This window comes from Rhineura floridana, chromosome 4 (assembly GCF_030035675.1).
Source record: "Rhineura floridana isolate rRhiFlo1 chromosome 4, rRhiFlo1.hap2, whole genome shotgun sequence".
Classification (NCBI taxonomy): domain Eukaryota; kingdom Metazoa; phylum Chordata; class Lepidosauria; order Squamata; family Rhineuridae; genus Rhineura; species Rhineura floridana.
Genome location: NC_084483.1, coordinates 82,383,210 through 82,405,258, shown reverse-complemented (window position 1 = coordinate 82,405,258; position 22,049 = coordinate 82,383,210). Strand labels below are relative to the sequence as shown.

General features: G+C 43.3%; 1 protein-coding gene across 6 annotated transcripts in view; it reads left to right on the top strand.

Annotated features, from left to right (window-relative positions):
* Positions 1 to 22,049, top strand: part of HACE1 (HECT domain and ankyrin repeat containing E3 ubiquitin protein ligase 1) — an 84,429-nt gene that overhangs the window by 54,269 nt on the left and 8,111 nt on the right. For 4 of the 6 annotated variants that reach the window (XM_061623446.1, XM_061623444.1, XM_061623449.1 and 1 more), the window contains exons 20-23: positions 5,761 to 5,892; positions 6,491 to 6,589; positions 6,812 to 6,882; positions 10,429 to 10,705. In XM_061623446.1, coding sequence (XP_061479430.1) covers positions 5,761 to 5,892; positions 6,491 to 6,589; positions 6,812 to 6,882; positions 10,429 to 10,690 — 564 coding nt within the window. In that variant the 3' untranslated portion in view covers positions 10,691 to 10,705. Of the gene's footprint in view, positions 1 to 5,760; positions 5,893 to 6,490; positions 6,590 to 6,811; positions 6,883 to 10,428; positions 10,706 to 22,049 lie in introns of those variants that run through there. The other 2 variants (XM_061623445.1, XM_061623447.1) reach the window with 1 other exon arrangement.

Below are 22,049 nucleotides of genomic sequence, written 5' to 3'. Positions count from 1 at the left end.
TCAATCTCCTGGAACTTCTGGCAATTCGGCTGGCCCTGAGACACTTCGCAGAGGTCAGACGGTTGGGGGTGGTGCTTGTCAGGACAGACAACATATCAGCCAAATCTCATTTGAACCATCAGGGAGGCACACACTTCCCCCAACTGCAGAACGAAGCTGCCCTCCTTTTTCGGTGGGAAGAAACACACCTGGATTCGATCCTCGCAGAGTATCTCGAGGGGGAGGACAACTGCCAAGTGGATTGGCTCATCAGACAGAAGGTTCATCAGGGAGAATGGAAGCTGCACCCGATGGCCTTTCAGCAGTGTCAAAGTGGACCTATTTGCCACCCACCACAACCGCCAGGTAAAGAGATTCTTTTACAGATACTTGACACCAGAGGCGGAAGGCATAGATGCTCTGACGGCCCGGTAGCCTCAAGGACAACTTTATGCCTTCCCACCACTTCCGATCATTCCCAGGGTACTTCAAAAGATCCGAGCAGAAAGGGTGACAGTTCTACTGATAGCCCCCTGGTGGCTCCACTGTCAGCAAGAGCTGGTGCTCCATTCTTTTTGTCCTAATCCTGTTCACCCCACAGAGAAAGCATGGCATTCGCTGGATGTGCAAAGAGCCCTGAAAGTATATATTTCTAAAACAAAACATATCCGAAAGACAGATAGTTTATTTGTGTCCTTTCACCCAGCGTCATTAGGGAAGAAGGTTTCCTCATCCACTCTCACTAGGTGGATCAAAGCATGTATCATACTAGCCTACGCCTCACTAAGGTTAGCCCGGCTGGCCAGCATAGTGGTAGCAGCCACATTGGCAGCGTTCTCACACCATGCATCTCTCATAGAGATCTGTAGAGCAGCAACATGGGTCACTCCTAATATTTTGTTAAGCACTATAAGATTAACACGTACGCCTCAGTAGAGGCAGCCTTCGGGAGGAGAGTGCTACAGCACGTGCTCCCAAATCAGTAGTATTCTCAGCCCAGCGATGTTCCCACCCTACAAGGATCAGCTTTGGTATGCCCCACCTGAGGTCATCTTTTACATGCACAGGAGAAAAGACATTTGGTCTTACTGTAAAACGGTTTTCTCTGTGCATGTCAACAGATGATCTTAGGGCCACTCCCTAGGAGAGCTGCGCTGCCATCACTGTTTCAGCATAGGCCTACAGCAGAGAGTGTATAAGTGCTGTTGTCTACTGTTTCATTTCTGTGGTTCCTTTTGTTTTCTCGTTGGTAATGTTATCAAGAGCTGCGCAGAGCAGGAAGCTCTTGTAAAAAAATTCAGTAGCACTCTTATGCCTTCAATCGCTAGGTGGAGCTAGCTACCCCACCTGAGATCATCTTTTAACATGCACAGAGAAAACCGTTTTACGGTAAGATCAAATGTCTTTTTCATGAGTTAATTTGATGGGGAAAGGGTGAGCCAGATACATGGGTGGAGTTTACATAGATTCACATTCAAATGGAAGGCCAGCAACCCTGGGACACTCTCTTCTATATTCTATCACATGTACAACCTATACGCTGGAACTGTTTGTGAAAAGGCCTATTTGCACATATCTGTTCCCTGTTATACTTGACTTGTCTTTCTTCTCTCCTAACTCTTCTGTTGGAGCTTGGGTAGTATGTTCTTTGATGCAGGAGTTTTTTAAAGCTTATGTTCTGTAAATCTCTCCATACATTAATGGCACTATCATAATAATAACAAAGTTATTGTGCTTTGTTTGTGACAAGTGCTTCCACTATAAGAGGAGATGGTGGTGGTGGTGATGATTTTATTTATTTATATCCCATCTTTTTTCCAGAACTGGGACTCAAGGCAGCTTACAAAAATTAAAAGAAATACAGATAAAAACATATAACTGAAAACATGCAGAAAGTTTAACCACATTTTAATAACTATCTATGGAATTAGAATATTTAAAACACATTGATTAAAAAAATCAGTAAAACAGAACCCTATTAAAGTCCTTGTAGTCAGTTCCCCAAAGTCTGTCAGAACAGAAAAGTTTTCACCTGCCGATGGAAGGACAACAGAGAGAGCGCCAGTCTAATGTCCCTAAGTAACAAATTCCAGAGCTTGGGGGTAGCCACCAAGAAGGCCCTCTCCCGTGTTCGAACCCAATGTGCCTGTGAGGGTTTCGGGACCCAGAGCAGGGCATCACGGGATGCTCAGAGCTCGGACAGGCTCATATGGGAAGATACACTCCTTCAGAAAGCCTGGACCCATGCCACATAGGGCTTTATAAGTCATAACCAGCACTCTGAATTGGGCTCAGAAACAGACTAGTAGCCAGTGGAGTTCTGTGCTCTCTGTCACCAACTCTGGTAAACAATTGGGTTGCAGCTCTTTGGACCCAATGAAGTTTCTGACCATTCTTTAAAGGCAGCCCCACATTGAGCACATTGCAGTAATCCAAATGGAATGTGACTAAGGTTGTGTTACTGTGGCCAGATCAGACATCTCCAGGAATGCACGCAGGTGGTGCGCTAGTTTTAGCTGTACAAATGCACTCCTGGCCCCTGCTGAAACCTGAGCATCCAGGCTCAGGGCTGAGTCCAGGAGTACACTCAAAATGTGAGCCTGTGTCTTCATGGGGTGAGTAACCCCACCTAGCACAGGTTGAATCCCTGTTTCCTTATCTGCATTTCAACTGACCAAGAGCACCTCTGTCTTGGCTGGATTAAACTTCAATTTGCTTGTCCTCATGCAATCCATTTCTGATGACAGACACTGGTTTAGAATGGAAACAGCTACCTTGAATTTAGATGGAGAGGAGAAATAGAGTTGGGTGTCATCAGCATACTGGTGGCACTGGATCACAACCTCTCCCAACAGTTTCATGTATATGTTAAATAGCATGGGGGACATAACAGAACCCCGAGAGACTCCAGGACTCTGTCAGCTCTGCACTGAGTCAGCAGTGCCGGTGGGGGCTGGAAATTCCTGGGTCGTTAGCAGGGAAGGGAAGTCCTTAGCCGGCAGTCTGGTTGTAAATCTGCCAGGCCAACAAGGAGGGAACCTGATAAGGACCAGGCCTGTCTGAAGCTTACTTGCCAAGTCAGAAGTCCAGAAGCGAGGTCAGTAGAGGTCCGGGATCAATTGCCAAGGGGTCAATCCAAGAGATGCTGCAGGGAAACTAGGAATACACAAAGCCACGCCTGACATTGCAGTCAGCAACAAGCTGAACCCAAGGTGTGCCTTATAAAGAGCAGGTTTGACAGCAGGTGTGAGCCCTCAGCGTTTTGGCCTTAAGGGGACAGGCCTGCCTCTCTTCTGCCTGACCTTCTGCTGTCTACGTTCTGCAGGTGAGGGAGGAGTATCCTGTTCACTGTCTGCGTCTGGCTGCAGGGCCTCCGCTGTATCTGGGGTGCTCTGCAGCTGAGGGGGAGAAGGAGCTGGATTCTCAGGAGTCTCCTCCGTGTCTCCTTCTGGGTCTGCTGCTCCTGGGTCTGCTGCTGTTACTCCCGAGTCATCCTCATCTGAGGAGTCCTCTGACGGGGCCATGACAGACTCCACAGGCCAATGGCCAGGGAGTCTAACAGGAATCCCCCAGCACGACCTTCCAGGGTCAACCCCTCCAGAAAGAAATGGAGCCACTGTAAAACACTGTCCCATCCCAGCGAGGTGGCACAGAAGGATACCATAGTTGATGGTATTGAAAGCCACTGAGAGGTCCCGCAGAACCAACAGGGACACACTCCCCTTGTCCAGTTCCTGACATAGGTCTTCTATGAAGATGACCAAAGCTGTCTTTGTCCAAATCTGAAGCCAGATTGAAATGGATCTAGATAATCCATCTCATCCAGAAACCCCTGGAGCTAAGATGCCACCACATATGCCAGTATCTTGCCCAGAAATTGAATTAATTAAAACATAATAACTCTCCTCAGATTGTATAGTTCTGCTTGCTTCAAATCAAGTATCTCCCAATTTTATTAGCGATAAATATTTTTATAGATGGAAGGAAAACATCACCCATTCATTAGGCAGCGATGGCCAATCTGACCATATCAAGTTAGACTTGACTGCTGGATTTTCAGTGATAGTTGAGAAGGTTGTTACACTTAGCTTCATCATACAATGGTGACAGCTTTGAGCATAGGGTGGAAGTGAATTGGGAATAATACAAGCAGAACTTGGTAGAAAACAGTGAGACAACTCTAGAGTTAGAGAAACTTAAAAAAAAATCAGATGAACTGGCTGTTACAAGCAGAGAAGCAGCAGCAGCCAGTAAGGGATGGCAACTCCATTACACAAACAAGAGCCTGGGTAGGACAAAAATTGGCAACCTTTATTTCTAAACTGGTTTCATTTAGTAAATTAGCCAGTTAATTGGCATAAAATAAGTTGTGTATGAATTCCTACCCTTCTAAATGGTGTGTAATTTCTTACTAATGAATATCTTTTTCCTTTATTTAGAGCATTTGGATCCCACTCTTCAACCAAAAATATTCTTAGTGGCTTACATGCAGTCAATTAAAACAGGGTTGAGGAACCTCTGGCCTGTGGGGGTTCAAATTTGGCCTGCAAGGCTGTTTTCATATGCAAGGCTAGAATCTGATGTTTTGGCCCTTGGAGGTTAAAAGGTTCCCCGTACCTGAATTAAAACAAGACAGTTGCTGTCTGCAGCATTATAATCTAAATGACACAACACAGAATGAAAAAAAAAGGGGGGGGAAGAGCGGGAAAAGCAAACTCAGCCACCAATTCCTAAAATTAAACAGCAGTTTACATAGTGACCAGCTGGAAACAGTTCAGAGACAGGAGAAGCCTGATAGAGCTGGTTTTTCAGCAGAGCTGATGGAATGAGCCCTGCTTCTCATCTCTCTCAAAGTTTTCCAATGAGTTTCTCATTTTCAATTTTGCTTGATGAGAATGTTATCAGCATAGCCTTCTCAAAACATGATCAAGTTAACAAAAAATCTTTGATTTAACATGTTCCCTCAAGCACCAAAAATATAGGAAATTATAGCTTCATAATTATAGTGTTATATAGGCAATATTGTATGGTATCGTATCCTATCCTATGGTTAGTTCCGGCTTCACAATATCATGGAGCTGGATGGCTGTTAATTGCAGAGTGGTGCATGTAAATCCCACATCTTTCTGTTCACTGGATTAGACACATGGAGCCTATGCAACTGAATCTACACACATGTGCAGATAGAGATGTGTAAGAAAACCATAAATACATTAATCACCTTAGGTATGCAATACTCTTCAAAAATAAACTACTCTTCAATATTCTGATAATTGTATAATAACTATTGTGTACTTATTTCATTGTTTGTATTTATTTGTTTAGAAAAGAACAAAACTTCTAAGTAAAAAAACTCTCTAAGCAGGGTGTGTGCGCGTGTGTGTATACTATATCAAATTATCAACGATAGATAAAATCAGTAAAATTTTAAAGCAAAAACTAAATGTTATCTCGAAAGCCTTGTTTAAATAACCAAGGTTTTGGCAGGCATCTAAAACAGTAAGGGTGTCTAATGTAATAGGCAAGACTTTCCAAGGGTCGTTAATAGTATTGCAAAAAAATAAAAATCACCCCACACATACATATAAGGTCTTGATAAGACTTTTCTCCACAGTATTTTATGATCTTCCTTAGAAACCTTGTTCTTTGTTTCTGCTCTAACTCCTCCACCTTTTTACACTTCAGTTTGATCAGAACTGGTTTGAAATGAGTGACTAAAGTACTGAAACCCCAATCAAATTGGATTTTATATGTATGTGTCACATAACTGTATCTTTTCAGGCCGAATATGTTCAACTTGTCACTGAGCTTCGAATGACAAGAGCCATTCAGCCTCAAATAAATGCTTTTCTCCAAGGCTTCCATATGTTCATTCCACCTTCTCTGATACAGCTATTTGATGAATATGAACTGGTAAGCAAAATGGTTCATCTCAGTTGTGTGGGATAGCATTCAGTGTGATAGAACAGCCGGTAATTAGATAGTATTGAAGCTAGCTAGTTTGCGGATTGTATCCAACAGTGCCACTCAGCTGATGGTAAGGCTTCTGTGAGTGGAGTGGGGAGAGGAGCATTTTTAATCTATTACTCATTCTCTCCCCTGCACTTTGGGGTATCCGCCAACCCCCAGCCCCCTGACCAGATGCAGGGGACTGCCATCAACTCACACCATTAGATAAATTCATGTATTTATTCATTTGGCTAAAAGTTTCACTTTATTTTGTTGGAGATGGGTACAATGTTTTATGTAACTCAGTTTTTTTACATAAATGCTCAAAGAACAGTTTGACTGCGTGTGACTGTAAACTTCTGTATCCAATCATGGGAAAGGTGCCACTTTGATTTGTAATTCCCCCTATTTGGGATCATGGTAACAATATTCCACATAGTATTGAAGCTAGTTTTTTAAAGAAATACCCAGATTAATATTGCATCAAATTAATCCAAACTTTTTTTAAATTAAAATTGTCCATCATCTTCACAGTTTTGGTTTGGTGTCTTTCTTTTTGAAGGAACTGCTACTTTCAGGCATGCCAGAAATTGATGTCAGTGACTGGATAAAAAATACAGAATATACAAGTGGTTATGAAAGAGATGACACAGTGATTCAGGTAATATTTCCATGAGATGGATGCAGACACTTGAGTATATCAGAGATTTTCTACTTCTGGGTTAAAATATAACTGAGACTATTGTAATCGTGGGAATGATTTGTTTGAATCAAGCAGTTATTAATTTCCATAACTTAAAGCAACAAGTATATGTCTGTCTTTTGGTTAGTGTTTTGTTGAAAAAGAAATCAGCTTACTCTTTAAAAAATTTTCTTCATCTAGTGGTTTTGGGAAGTTGTAGAAGAACTAAGTCAGGAAGAGCGAGTATTATTGTTGCAGTTTGTCACTGGGAGGTGAGTGCTGCTTTTTTGTTTTTGTAACATTTGTTAGTAAAATTTCAGATAGTAGTTCAATGAAAATATTTCACTAACACTGATGGTTGTAATTCACTTAAACATATCCACTTGATGACATACTGATTGTAGGGTCTGATTATGCAAACATAATGGCTGGTTAATCCTTGGTCAGGTGGATGAAATTTATCAGCCATCAACTTTTGGGCTCCCCACAGATTAATTCTGGATCGTATCTGGGGGTTTTTGGACTCCACTCACAGAAGCCTTACCATCAGCGGAGTGACACTTACCAATCCTGTAGAAAACCAGGTTATAGTTCTAGTGTAGCAGCAACTGAATAAATGTGCTTTAGAGCATCTTTTTTGATGAATAATCCAAAATTTGGTTAGTAACATGGTTTGTCAAACAGTGCAATTCCAGCCATGTCTACTCAGCAATAAGTCCTATTTATTTTGATGGTGCTTACTCCCAGGTAAATGGTATTAGGTTTGCAGTCTGAATTCCTCAATTTCTTCTGTAGTAGCAAGATAGACCTTGAGAAATTTGTAAAAATTTATCCTAGACTCAGTGGCCAAAGTTCTTTCACTGCTGTTAACTAGGCAAACTGTGTTCTTTTGGCAACACAATTTAGTCATTTTATTGAACATTCATAGTTAATATCACATAGGGGTCAGCCTATGTAAATAAACACAATTGTTTCAGCTGTTCTGTGCCCACAGCTGGAAGGAGAGCAGGGGGTAAGGGGGGGAAATAAGAGGTCCAACATAATGGTTGATTAAATCCAGGTATAGCTATATTAAATTACAACTTCCAAGTGTATATTGGCATGGTGTTGACAACACATCAGAACACCAAAACAGTTTCCTTTCTGCCAATGATACCCAAGCTGGACTGCAGCCAGCACATGCTGCCCATGCTGCCCACTGTGACCTACCAGGGCATGTGGCAGATACGGAAGCTGCTGAGCTGGGCTTTTGGAAGTAAGCCATTGCCTCCAAGGCTCCATAAGACCTCCTCCAGAGGAAGGGCATGTTGCGCTATGGTCCCTGTCCAGTTTCCCAGTGCCAGACCAAAACAGATCAAGATTCTAATATAGAAAGAAAACTGCTAAATTAAGGTGGAAACCCTACTAATAATGGATGTTTGCTATGTGCTGGGCATAAACTCGGGAAGTGAAGGGCCGGCTTGGGAATGCAGACTCCTTCTCAGTCCTGTCAACCGATGACTAACTGATTGTGCATATTAGGGAAGGCAAAAGTGCAGGCAAGGAAAACATTGGCTTGACTCCTGACAGGTGCTGGAGTTCATAGTCCTGGAGTAGATCAGAGGGATCACAGTTCCTTTGGTCTGCTCCAAAGGACAGTCCTCGCAAGGGATAGCCAGCATGCCACCTTATCAATAAGCATAGCCTGGGCTGTCGCAGCACAGCTGACATAGCAAGAGCTACATTGGCTGCACTAGTTAGTCTCATCCTCCAGTTTCCTACCCTGTGCTAGACACACAGAGGGCCATTTGCAATTTGCTGGATGACTGGAGGAAGGCTAATGTCCCTATCTTCAAAAAGAGCAAAAAAGGAGGAATCTGGGAACTACAGATCTGTCAGCCTGACGTCAATCCCTGGGAAAATTCTGATTATAAAGATTATAAAGAAGTCAATCTGTAAGCACCTTAAAAACAGTGCAGTGGTTACTAGAAGCTAACATGGATTTATTAAAAACAAATCCTGCCAGATTAATCTTATCTCATTTTTTGATTGAGTAACTTTCCTGGTAGACCGTGGGAATGTTGTGGACATAATATATCTCGACTTCAGCAAAGCTTTTGACAAAGTGCCCCATGATATTCTGATTAGCAAGCTAGCTAAATGTGGGCTGGATGGAACAACTATCAGGTGGATCCACAGTTGGCTCCAGAATCGTGCTCAGAGAGGGCTTATCAATGTTTCTTTCTCAAACTGTGGGAGGTAATGAGCAGGGTGCCACAGGGCTCGGTCCTGGGCCCAGTACTCTTCAACATTTTTATTAATGATTTGGATGAGGAGGTACAGGGAATGCTTATCAAATTGCAGCTGATAGAAAATTGGGAGGGATAGCTAATAACTTGGAAGACAAACAAAATTCAAAGGGATCTTGATAGGTTGGAGCATTGGGCTGAATGAAAACAATAGAATGAAATTTAACAGGGATAAGTACAAAGCTCTACACCTAAGAAAAAGAAACTAAATGCACAGTTATAAGATGGGGAATACTTAGCTCAGCAGTACTATATGCAAGAAGGATCTTGGGATTGTTATTGATCGCAAACTGAATATGAGCCAACAGTGTGATGTGGCTGCAAAAAAGGCAAATGCTATTTTAGGCTGCATTAACAGAAGTATAGTTTCCAAATCATGTTAAGTATTGGTTCCCCTCTATTTGCCACTGGTTAGGCCTCATCTTGAGTACTGCATGCAGTTCTGGACACCGGAGGTTAAGAAGAATGCAGACAAACTGAAACAGGTTCAGAGTAGGGCAGTGAGGATGATCAGGGGACTGGAAACAAAGCCCTATGAGCAGAGACTGAAAGAACTGATCATGTTTAGCTTTCAGAAGAGAAGACTGAGGGGAGATATGATAACACTGTTCAAGTACTTATTTATTATTTGATTTATATCCCACCCTTTCTCCCAGCAACAGCCCAGGGAAGTAAGTACTTGAAAAGTTGCCACACAGAGGAGGGCCAGGGTCTCTTCTTGGTCATGTCAGAGTGCAGAACATGGAATAATGGGCTCAAGTTAAAGGAATGCTCCATCCAAAGAGGGAGACTCTCAAGGTGCCAACCCCCAAACAGCAGAGAGTTGGGAATGAGAATTTTTTATTGCAGCTCAATGCCTTTCGGGTGTTGACACAACCCTTTATATACGGTTCTAATGAAGATTTCAGATCATTGCCTTTGTTGCATTTATTTTTTACCCTACACTCCACTTAGTGCCATCTATATGGATGTTTGTATCTACCTTTAAGAAGTAGTTACTCTCATTGAAATCAGCATCATATACCTTTTAGAATTCAGAATGCAACAAAGGCAATGATCTGAAATCTTCATTAGAACCATATACCTTGTAGAATGCAGAAACCATCCTCCAGTGAGTGGCTACACCCACATGAGTGGGTGTGCTCTTTATCTTTCTTCTTTTAAGAGCCAGCTGCTTTTAAGAATTTCGTTTGTTACTTTGATGAGATAACAGCTTGTTATTTGCACAAGGTATTCCGAGTCATTTATTCTCATTCTTTTTTCCATTTTCTTTGTTATGGTTTATCCTTCTTAATTAATAGCTTTGTTTAATTTTTTTTGTGTTCAGTTCATGTGTAACCAGTTTTAGTTTTTGAAAGGTTTTTCATGTTCATTTTCATTGTGTTTCATTTTGGTTGTACTTTCTTTATTAATTTTAGTATTTGGCCAGCATCATGCAGAGTGTTGTTTACTTTGAGCAGACATACGTAGTTCTTGTCAAATTTTAGAATGTAATTGATTTTAATGGTGTTTACATATATATTTTTGCAGATTGCCCTTGACAAAGGGTTGTGCCAACATCCGAAATGCTTTGGGCTGCAATAAAAATTTCTCATTCCCAATTCTCTGCTGTTTGCTGGTTTGGCACGTTGAGGGTCTCCCTCTCTTTGGCTGGAGCATTTTTGAGTGCCTCCCTCCTTGCTTTTTTGCTCCTCAAGTTACAGGAAGCCAGATTTCAACTGAACATCAGGAAGAACTTCCTGTTCGAATGGTACAACAGTACAAGACTTTCCTCTTCTCCCAGGCATTTTAGCATGTGTTTTTAAATTGCTTTTTAAAAAATGTGTTTTTAAATTATTTGTTTTTAATATTTTTAATTGTTGTAAACCGCCCAGAGAGGTTTGGCTATGGGGCGGTATACAAATGCAGTAAAATAAATAAACAAACAGTGGAACCAATTACCTAGAGAGGTGGTGGGCTCTCCGCTGGAGAGCCTTCAAGAGGCAGTTGGATATCCACCTGTCGGGTATGTTTTAATTTAGATACCTGCATTGAGTAGGGGGTTGGACCTGATAGCCTTATAGGCCCCTTCCAACTCTACGATTATATGAACAGGAAACATCCAGATCTTCATTTTTTGCTACATCTCAATTAGAAAAATTTCAGTGAATAGGGTATCCTGTCTAACATTGGAGTTGAACACAGCCACCAGAGGAAGACTGAAAGCAGTTATGTGATGGACACACACTTTTTGGATCCATTGTTTTCTTAAGTAAAACCTTGGTATCATCTTTTGCTATTTTCCTAATTGATGGTCTTTAACAAAAAGAATAACATCATGAAAAGAAACAGCAACTTGGAAATAGCAAATTTGAACTCATTTTGCCATCTGTGATATTTTGAAATGTTTCCATACTTCAAAATCCCTTTGTATTTGATCCACTATAGGAGTTAGGAAAATACCTAGATGTGGGCATCGGTTTTGAAGCAGAGTTTTCCATATAATCTATCTGCTTCCATAAGGGCAAGCAGAAAGAATCATGTACACACTTTTGTAAACCTGCTTGCTCAAGGTCCAACCTCTAGGACACATGAATTTCCACAGTGACTATTACCGTTATCCTCTGGTGTGGAAATCAATTGCAATTAACTGTTGGTTGCTAAAAACATTTTGTTACGTGCCTCCAAGTCGACTCTGACTTATGGCGACCCTATGAATCAGTGACCTCCAAGAGCATCTGTCGTGAACCACCCTGTTCAGATCTTGTAAGTTCAGGTCTGTGGCTTCCTTTATGGAATCAATCCATCTCTTGTTTGGCCTTCCTCTTTTTTTACTCCCTTCTGTTTTCCCCAGTATTATCTTTTCTAATGAATCATGTCTTCTCATTATGTGTCCAAAGTATGATATCCTCATTTTAGCTTCTAGTGATAGTTCTGGTTTAATTTGCTCTAGAAGAAGGGTAGGACTGGGGAGGGCAGCTGTGAGAGAACTAGAAAAGGTCCTCAAATGCAAAGATGTATCACTGAACACTAAAGTCAGGATCATTCAGACCATGGTATTTCCGATCTGTATGTATGGATGTGAAATATAAGAGAAAAATGAACTCATTTGAAATGTGGTGTTGGAGGAGAGCTTTGTGGACACCATGGACTGCAAAAAAGACAAATAATTGTTACCCTTCCTTTATCTCGGGGGCCCAGTAGGTATTTCATTGAAGTGATAAGACAGCATGTCAGATTATAGAGAGCCTTTCCCAACCTGTTGCCCTCCAGATGTTTTGAACCACAACTCCCATCAGCCCCAACCAGTACAGTTACCTTGGATTTTATTTATTTAAAATATTTCTAACCCGCCCTTCTACCCTATAATAGGGCACTCAGGGCGGCTTACACTAAAATCGAACACATACATAATAAAATTGTACACAATAAAGATCACAAAAACATTAAAATAAACTACATAAAATACAATATATATATATATACACACACATACATACATATCAAATAGCTAGCTAGCTAGGGGAGTGGTACTGAAGGGACTAAAGAGGTAAAATTAAAATAGAAGGCTAAAATCAGTTCAGGCTCTACCTTCAGTCCCTCCCAAAGGCTCTCTGGAACAACATGGTTTTCAGAAGTGTCCGGAAAACCATCAGGGAGAGAGCAGAGCAGACTTCTTGGAGTAGGGTATTCAAAGCTTGGGCGCCATAGCTGAAAAGGTTCTCTCCCGCATGCCTGACAATCTAACATCTTTCATTCCAGGCACGTAGAGGAGACCAGAGACAGGTGATCTTAAATCCTGGGCAGGTACATATGGGTGTAAGCGGTCCCTCAGGTACATTGGTCTAAGGCCATTTAGGGCTTTAAAGGTCAGAACCAGCACTTTGAATTGGGCCCAGAAACAAATTGGGAGCCAGTGGCATCAATAAAGCACAGGAGTGATATACTCCCTGCGCCATCCTCCAGTTAACATTCCGGCTGCTGCGTTTTGAACCAACTGTAATTTCCGAACTGTTTTCAAAGGGAGCCCCACATAGAGTGCATTACAGTAATCAATCCTCAATGTCACCAATGCATGTGTCACTGTGGCCAGGTCAACTGCCTGCAGGAATGGACGCAGCTGGTAGACCAGTTTGAATTGGCCAAAAGCACTCCTGGCTACCGCAGCCACCTGATATTCAAGCAGCAGGGCAGGATCCAGGAGGACTCCCAAAATGTGAACCTGCTCCTTCAAGGGGAGTGCAACCCCATCCAGAACAGGTTGCAACCCTGTCCCTAGTGCAGTTTTCCCCTTGACCAGCAACACTTCTGTCTTGTCTGGATTAAGTTTCAGTTTGTTAGCCCACATCCAGCTGTGGAGTCGGGAACAATTTTGGGTGGAGTTGGAGTTGGTAGAAATGTACTGACTCCGACTTCAAAATAAATTTTGATTGACAATTTTTTTAACATATAAATTCAAAATGTCAAAGAAGCTTCCCATGAAGTCAGCTGTATTTGAGCATTTCACCATAACTCAAGGTGGAAGACAAATGCTGTGATGCCAAGATCAGCGCATATTCAGGCAGCGATAAAAATGCTCCTACGAGAGCTTCCCATTTAAAAAGACATTTACAGCGCTTTCCAGGGCTGTGGAGTCGGAGTCAGAAGCAATTTTGGGTGGAGTCGGAGTCGGACAGTAGAAAAATAGAGGAGTCGGAGTCAAAGGTTTGGTGTACTGACTCCACAGCCCTGTTTCACAGCCTCCAGGCATCGGTTTAGGATGAGCGCTCCCTCCCTGCAATCAGGTGGTAGGGAGAGATAGAGTTGAGTGTCATCAGGATATTGATGACATTGTATTCCAAACCTCTGGATGACCTCTTCCAGTGGTTTCATATAAATGTTAAAGAGCATGAGAGACGGAATGGAACCCTGCGGTACCCCGTACGCCAATGGCCAGCAGGTTGAGCAGTAGTCTCCCAGCACCACTTTCTGGGTCCTATACATCAGGTAGGTCCGGAGTAACTGTAAAACAGTGCTTCTGCCTGAAGCCTGATTGAAATGGGTCTAGATAGTCTGATTCATCCAGGAAAACTTGCAGCTGAGCAGCCACTACCTTTTCAATCACCTTGCCCAAGAAGGGGAGATTAGAGAGTGGGCGGAAGTTGTTAAAATCTGCAGGGTCAAACGAAGGCCTCCTTCAACAATGTTGGATTGGGGCCTACCTTCCTCGCAACCCTTACTTCAGGATGGGAGCAGGTTAACATTATCAAGGAGCTGCTGGTAGCCAAAGAAAACCAGTGAGGGGAAGAAAGTTTGTTGGAATGTGCAGCACCCCTGTGAAAGAGGAGGTTGATAATGCTTCCCACCCCATGAGTATTTTTTATGACAGAACATACCTATTGGAGATTTAAATTGTGCCTTCTTGGGGATGGGGGAGGGGTTATATTCTATCATGAACTCAAAGCAGCATATATAATGTTTCTGGGTGAACTCCCATTGAGGCACTGACCAGACCCAGACCTACTTTGTCCTAGGACATGGTCTAAAGCTTTCCTACCTCATTCTTATATGGAATAATAGCAATGAGTCCTTGTACTTTGCCACCAGACTTTGGTGCGTGTTAAAGTTTCAGAGGTGATGCTCAAGACCAGTGTATCTTTAAACAAACTACATTAGTTTTGCACAACCCATGAAGCTACGTTTTCATTCATTCATATTAAAACCTCTTCCCTTGGTTCAGTTGTCTATTTGACAGCATAAAATTAAGCTTTTAAAATGTTTTAGTTATACAAGGTTCTTCATCACTTTGGAAAGAAAGGAGGCCATCTAGGTTTAAGGAGAGTGAAGTCATTGGACTTTTGGAACCACTGAATTAGGGTCACTAGGTGAATGCATGATTAATTCCCCCCCATTTATTAAAGAGCAACAGTGAGAGAAGTCTCATTTATGATATATAATTACAGCTTCCTTTCTGAGGCAAATAGCAGTTGGGTGGTTTTGTTTGTGTTTTTTGCATATTTTTTTTTTTGAGATGGCAGTGAAGGGAAGGTTAACTTCCCTTTCATGCTATCGTTTTGTCTAGTTTAGCTCTTAGTCTACTGTCGCTGGTCATAAAAACCTATTTAAAAAAATATGTTTTTGCTATCCATTTGGAATCCAAAATGCATTATTTATCTGTTCTTTTTCTAAGGCAGGGACCAAGAAATCAAAAAGGGGATTGTCATATTTCCTGTTTCAGATGAACTGTACATCTGATTAATGTTGACTGAAGTTTCTGTGAGGTCATTAATGAATTGGCTATTTATAAATGGGCACTGATGTACAATATCATTATCAGTGAGGAATGTAATTACCATTCTTTAGCATCCTAAAAATATTCTAAGCCACCACTATGCTGAATTTGCAGATTTAGAGTTGTCTGTGGAGAGGTTAGGCTTATTTGAAGTTTAAATTGAAATTGGGTTTAAATCCCATTTGTAAATCCTGTATGTTTATTTGTCATTTGTGAATAAAACATCTTGCTTGATGTTTATCAAGCCTGCCATTCTGTAACCATTAAATTGCTCTCTAAAAGCCATGTATGTGTATGTTTAATGAGGAATTGTGGTCAGATTTGGTATTAGCTGCTTGGCTGTCTGTGTTCAGCATCTGGGAAATAGGTTTCACCTAAAACCTGAGTAAACGTTTAGTGCCACTTGAGTGAACAATCAAATTTCCTTTTTGAGTCAGAGACCATCAAATTAATTTTATTGATCTAGTAATACAAATAACTATAAGTGTTATTTTGCAGAAATCTCCTAAGCATATCTTGTGCTTCTCTATCTTTAACTTATGTTTTGTCACGTGTAATAAATATGCATTTCCATTGAGGATAAAGTAGCATGGGGTTGATACATTTGGCTTAAGTGTTTTAGTAAACTACTCTGTTTTATATGCGTTATGTTATATTTTATCATTGTAATCATTTTTTATCTCTTCCCCATAAATGTCAGCAGAAGATAACCAGTAGCCCCTTGATTTTGTGTGTGTGGTTTCGGGATTTTTATTTGTACTGACCATGACCTAGTTGCATGGTATTGTGGGTGGCTTCTTCAGTATTATGCAACAAACCCAGTTTGTTTTCACATACCGTATATTCCGGCGTATAAGACGACTGGGCGTATAAGACGACCCCCAACTTTTCCAGTTAAAATATAGAGTTTGGGATATACTCGCCGTATAAGACTACCCCTGCTTATGACATGCAAGCGATGTACCTTACCGGCGATTGGCTGGTTGTTGTATACAAAGCCTATCGTGCGAAGGCAAGAATGTCTTTGAAGTCAAGACTAGGGGCGTCAGGTCCCTCCCACTCTCCAGTTCATTCTTGCCTTCGTACGAACAAGATAGAGATCCTATAGCGTAGCTTAGCTAAGTCTCTGTGTGTATTTTGTGTGTATTTGTCTGACAGGGTGTGGAGGATTTGTTACTTGTGCGTTTACCAAGTTTTTTCCCTTCCCTCTGTCTTGTTTGTAACGTTGTTGTTATTCCTGGGGAACTCCCTTGGGGGGGGATTCTTCCTGACCCGGGTCGCTAATTTTTCCTGTTTTTCATCTAACGGCCATCAGAGAGACCGCGGCTGTGGTTCTCTCTATTCCCAGCGGGAGCTTGCGGCTGCAGCTCCCGCCGTTACCCCCCGTTTGCCCAAGTTCTCCCCGGGAGCCTTTTGTGGCTTCTCCCTCCTGTATCTGGCCGTTCCGAGTCAATTCGTCTCAGGCTCTGCCGAGGCTTCCCTCCTCACGGCAGTAACGCCGTTTCGAGTCAATTTCATCTCAGGCTCTGCCGAGGCTTCCCTCCTCACGGCAGTAACGCCGTTGAGGCTTCACTCCTCACGGCAGTAACTTCTTGAGCCTTGCTGCGTTGCCTTCCTCGCCGCGACGATCTCTCTGGACGGCGGCTGCGACTGCTTCCACTCCCGCTGCAGCTTTTTTTTTACTTAATTTTCCCGCTCTTTTTCAGCACCCGGCGTATAAGACGACCCCCGACTTTTGAGAAGATTTTCCTGGGTTAAAAAGTCGTCTTATACGCCGGAATATACGGTAACTACATATTGCCGTTTGTATTCTAATTTAATAACACTTTGTGCATATATCTCTGAAACAGAATATTGCAAAACACCTTATCAGTGACAAGTAAAAGGTGTGATCTATGTACATGGCCAGGTGATTTGGATTATGCTTTCATTCTCTTAGGTCTATGGCTTGTTGCATCCCAGTGTATGTTTGAAAAGATAAGAGATGGAATTCTAGAATTAAAACATATCCAAGCAGGATTTTTGCTAGGTATTTATGAGACTTGGGACATATGCTCATGACTCAAATTTGCAGGAAGTTTGCACAAGCTAATTTATATGAATAAATGCAAATTTAGGCTGGCTTTCAGATGGCTTAAAAACAACTCTGGCTGTCTGGACTTATTCTATGGCATGCTGTAGGGGACATTCCCATAGTGGTGTGGAATGTCATTGAGGGTGGCCCAATGCTTATTTGGGGTGCACAGTTACAGTTTCCTTATTCATAACTGTAGACTGTGGTCACTGCACATTGGTGTTCTTTGCCCAAAAACAACACCTTTTGCCCCAAGGAATGATGATGCATCTTGAAGGGGAGAGTGATGGAGATGTGTGATATTGGGTATCATGACTCATATTTTGTGGTATAGGATCAAATATCTAGGCTATTCATGCAGCAATTTGTTGAAAAAGGAACTGGGAGCCAGGGACCAAATTCAGCATCATAAAAAACACATAGGTGGTGACCTTGCAGTTATCACTAACTTATTTTCTAACTACTGAGGTATAGATCTTGCAGAAAATCACATTCAGCGTTATTCAGCACGCTTGGTACCGATTCACCATTTTTGGTGGTGTGGATCATGTACTAAGATGGGAAGAGCTTTGTATGACAAAAGGTATAAAAGGAGTCCCAAAGGAATGTGAGGAGATTCTAGCAAAACCTAATGGATTCTTTGCTTCAGTCTAACAAACTGAGTTTGTGGTACATCCACAATTGAACCATTGTTTTCTGGCAGTATAATTACAAGGGTAATCAAACAGACAAAATATGAAGCTTTGGGGCTAAATAATATTTGGAACTAAACTTTGCTGTATTTTATGAGAGTGTATGTTGGATTGGATATATGATGCCCTGGGCTCCCTTTGAGACCATAGGTGGGGTACAAAGTAACAAATAAATAAATGTTGGTTGTGCTCTGGGTTCTAATCCTGTAAATATGTGCTCCTATGTTATGGGAAAATGGTTAAAAATAAACATATGTTTTATCTGTGAGCCAACATTTGGAAAAGTGGGATAGATATGTTTTTAAATAGATACAAAACATTTTTAATATGTTACTTAAAGTACCATGTGTCTAGGAGCCAGTGTTGTGACCCAGGTTAGGAGGGGAGGCTTTGAAGCATCAGGCTCTGACACTGAGGTCTGTGAAGATGAGCAGGGGGAGGGGACAAGCAGTTGGGATAGACCACAGAGCATGCAAATCCCAGTCACTGACACCTCGACTCCCCCTGATCCCCCCCCCGCTGAAGTGCAACCAGTACTGCCCCTTTGGAATCTTCTGTTAGACACACCTCCCACACCTGTGCCCACAGTGAAGGTCCGCCTGCTTCACCTGATGTTTCCCAGCCTGGTGCCCCACAGGTTCCCGTGGTTGAGCCAGCTGACTGCCCATCTCTCTCAGGGAAGTGAAGAACCAGCCCCCTTTGCCCCGTGTGCACCAGAGGCTGACGTGGGAGATTCAACAGACTTTGAGGAGGAGCCAATGGCTTCGCGCAAAAGCCAAGCCTTCTTAAGGGGATGCACAGCGGGGTGTTTGTTGCTGAGTCAACGTCATAGTGCTGCAGAGTCATGCTTAGAGTTAGTCAGGGAAAAGTTCCTAGAAAGCGTAGTTAGGTTAATGAGCGTCACTGCTTTTGATGTAACTGTAACTTTAATAAAAAGAGCAAAACTCAGAGCAGTGTTTGAGTCTGGATCTCTCAACTTTGGGCAGGACAGCCAGGGCTGGCCTTAGGGGTGGGCAAGCTGGGTAGTTTCCCAGGGTTCCTAGCTGAGCTTGGTGGCTGGATTTTTTGAACATACTTTCTCCAGTGAGCTAGGGTGGAAAAAAATCAAGCGTCAAACCTTTTTTTCCCTAAGGCTCTATAGGTTGTTTGGGTACTAACTACAAAAGTGACCTTCCTTCAATTAGTTTTAAAGTATGTTTTTTTCTCAGTTTCCATTTTGATGTCATTTGCACTATGTACATATCAATGGAACACAGTCTATGCATACAATCATTCTCACATGCGCCCCCCAGCTTTGTACACACATGCCTGGGTACTTGTAAGGGGCAGCAGCTGGGCCTCAACATCACACCTACACCAAGCCCCATAAACCCTCTAGGTGGCCTTACAAAGCTGACCGTGGGGAGGGATGCTGAAGGCACTCCTTGCCCGTGGCACTATTTTCCATAGGAAGTGGGCCATCACTGTGGGAAATAGTTCCACCTATCGTGCGAAGGCAAGAATGTTTTTGAAGTCAAGACTAGGGACGTCATGCCCCTCCCACTCTCCAGTTCATTCTTGCCTTCGTACGAACAAGGTTGGAATTTCACGTAGCATTTAGCTAAGTCTCGTATTTGTTTCTCTTTTTCTCTTCAAAACCTTTTTGCTGTTTTTTGTGTCTAGCCTACTGAGGATCCCCTCAGAGACCGCGGCTGCGGCTCTCTTCCCCCTTTCCTCAGGGCTATTTAATTCCTTTTATTCCCTTGATTGGGGTGCTCTGAGACCGCGGCTGCGGCTCTCTTTATTTTTGCAGTTTCAAGCCCCCTCCCCCCCCCGTAGCCAGGGGGCTCCCTCAGTGACCGCGGCTGCGGTTCTTCTTCTTCTTTTTTTTTTAGATCGCTTTTGATCGCTTGTGAGGGAAGGGGAATCCCTCTCCCTCCCCCCCCCTGATCGTTGCCGCGGCTGCGGCTGATCCGATCTCTGCGGGAGCTTGCAGCTGCGGCTCCCGCCGTTACTACCTTACCACAGATCGCCCTCGCTACGTGGCTTAAATCCCACTGCGAAGGGCTTTACAGACCGCGACGGCGGCTCTCTCTGCGGCGGCTGCCGTGTGTTCCTCTACCTGCTCTTCCAGAGTTTCTTTTCCAACCGCTACTGCGGCTTTCGGCGAGTCCGTGCTGGCCAGCCCTTCCCCCAGTTCGCTTGCGACGGCCGCCATTGCTCCTTCTCCCTCAGCCCCGTTTTGATCGTTTTTTCCCGCCCGTTTTTTTTTTTTCCGGGCGCCATTTTTTGAAATTCAAAATTCCCGCCTTTTTTGTTACCATCTATTTAGCTTCGGATACCTCCCCTGCAGGCTACCTATCTGTATGTTTGTGTGTATGTGCTGCTGACAAACTTACACAAGGCTGATTTACACACATTTTTACTGTGGCTGTAATCATAGTGGCTGAATTGTATTATTAAGGCTGGAGCTCCAATCCTAGTGGGCTGGATTGTATTATCAAGGCTGGATCTTTAATCCTAGTGGCTGGATTACATTATCAAGGCTGGAGTTTTAATCCTAGTGGCTGGATTACATTATCAAGGCTGGAGCTTTAATCCTAGTGGCTGGATTACATTATCAAGGCTGGAGTTTTAATCCTAGTGGCTGGATTACATTATCAAGGCTGGAGCTTTAATCCTAGTGGCTGGATTACATTATCAAGGCTGGAGCTTTAATATCAGTGGCTGACTTGTATTAAATCTGATTTACATTACATATCCTGCCCCCTATGGGGCCGTGAACAAGCCAAAAATCCAGCCCACAGCACTAATCTGAGTGTGCCAACTCTAAAACGGCCTATATTATATTAACGTGGATACCTCTGTGCATTCTGCCCCCTCTGTGGCAGTGCATTCGCCATCTGCCAGTGTATCCTACCCCCTCCGTGGTAGTATGCTGTGCCAGTTCGGGTCTTTACATTCTGCCCCCTCCGTGGCAGTGTACTGCACCCAGGTTCATATAAGATGGCAGAACAGCCAGGCATGTCACCATCAACACACATGGTGCCAGATCAGCCAGACATGCCACAATCAGCCAAGCCACAACATACTAACACGTCTAAGACCAGACATGCCAAAGCACTGGCTAAGACAAAACATCTTTCCAGCCATAGTAAACCAAAGCGTCCTCGTTATGTTTCTGTGCCAACAACCACCACAGCACAGACACACATAAGTGATATTTTCCATTCTCCTGCTACTGCCTCTGACGAGGAAGAGTTTGTTGGCTTTCCCCCTCACGGTTCGCCTAACGAACCTACCTCTGGCTTACCGCCTCAGACATCTGTTCCAACAGCCCACCAGGCACATACATCTCACACATCTGGTCTGCAGCTGTCTCCTGATTTCCTCTCCCAACTCCAAGCCATGCTGGCTTATTTCACACAAATGCAGTCACTACCACAGGTTCCTGCCATACCCCCACTCAACATGGACCAACGCGCGTTCCATGCTGCTCATCCTTCCTGCTCGCCAGATCCCTTCGATGTAGCCAGAGGCAGATGTACGGACGAAGCCTCGTATGCGGAGGAGTTAACTTTCACTGACCATGTTGAAGGAGACGACTGGAGCGACTATTCAGATCATGAGGAGGATACATCGTATCGCTTGTTCAATACCTCAGATTACCAACCGCTCGCACGTAGGGTACTTCATACCCTTGGTCTCCAGACTGCGCCCTCAACTTCGTCCGCTCCAACTCTCAAAGGGGCCAAGGTCCTCAAATCCCCTGCACCTACTGAACACTACATCCCGGTGCCGGACCCAATTGCCAAATTAGCTTCCGATGAATGGGCCCACCCGCTCAAAGCTCGACGCTTCAAGAACATGGCTGACAGACTTTACGCCCTAGCCCCAGACTTCGCCACCAAGTTAGATGTCCCTGGCATAGATGAACCGATTGCTCGCCTCGTTTCACGATCTATCTTGCCCAGGGAAGGGGAATCCCACCTAAAAGATACTACTGAACGTCGAATAGACTTCGCCCTCCGCAAGAACCACGAGGCCACTGCCCTAGCCATGCGTGCCTCCGCCTCAGCCTCCATCTTCTCCAGAGCATCTATGATGTGGCTGGATGACCTTCTAGAGGATGATAACCCTGATCCTGTCGCCTTCA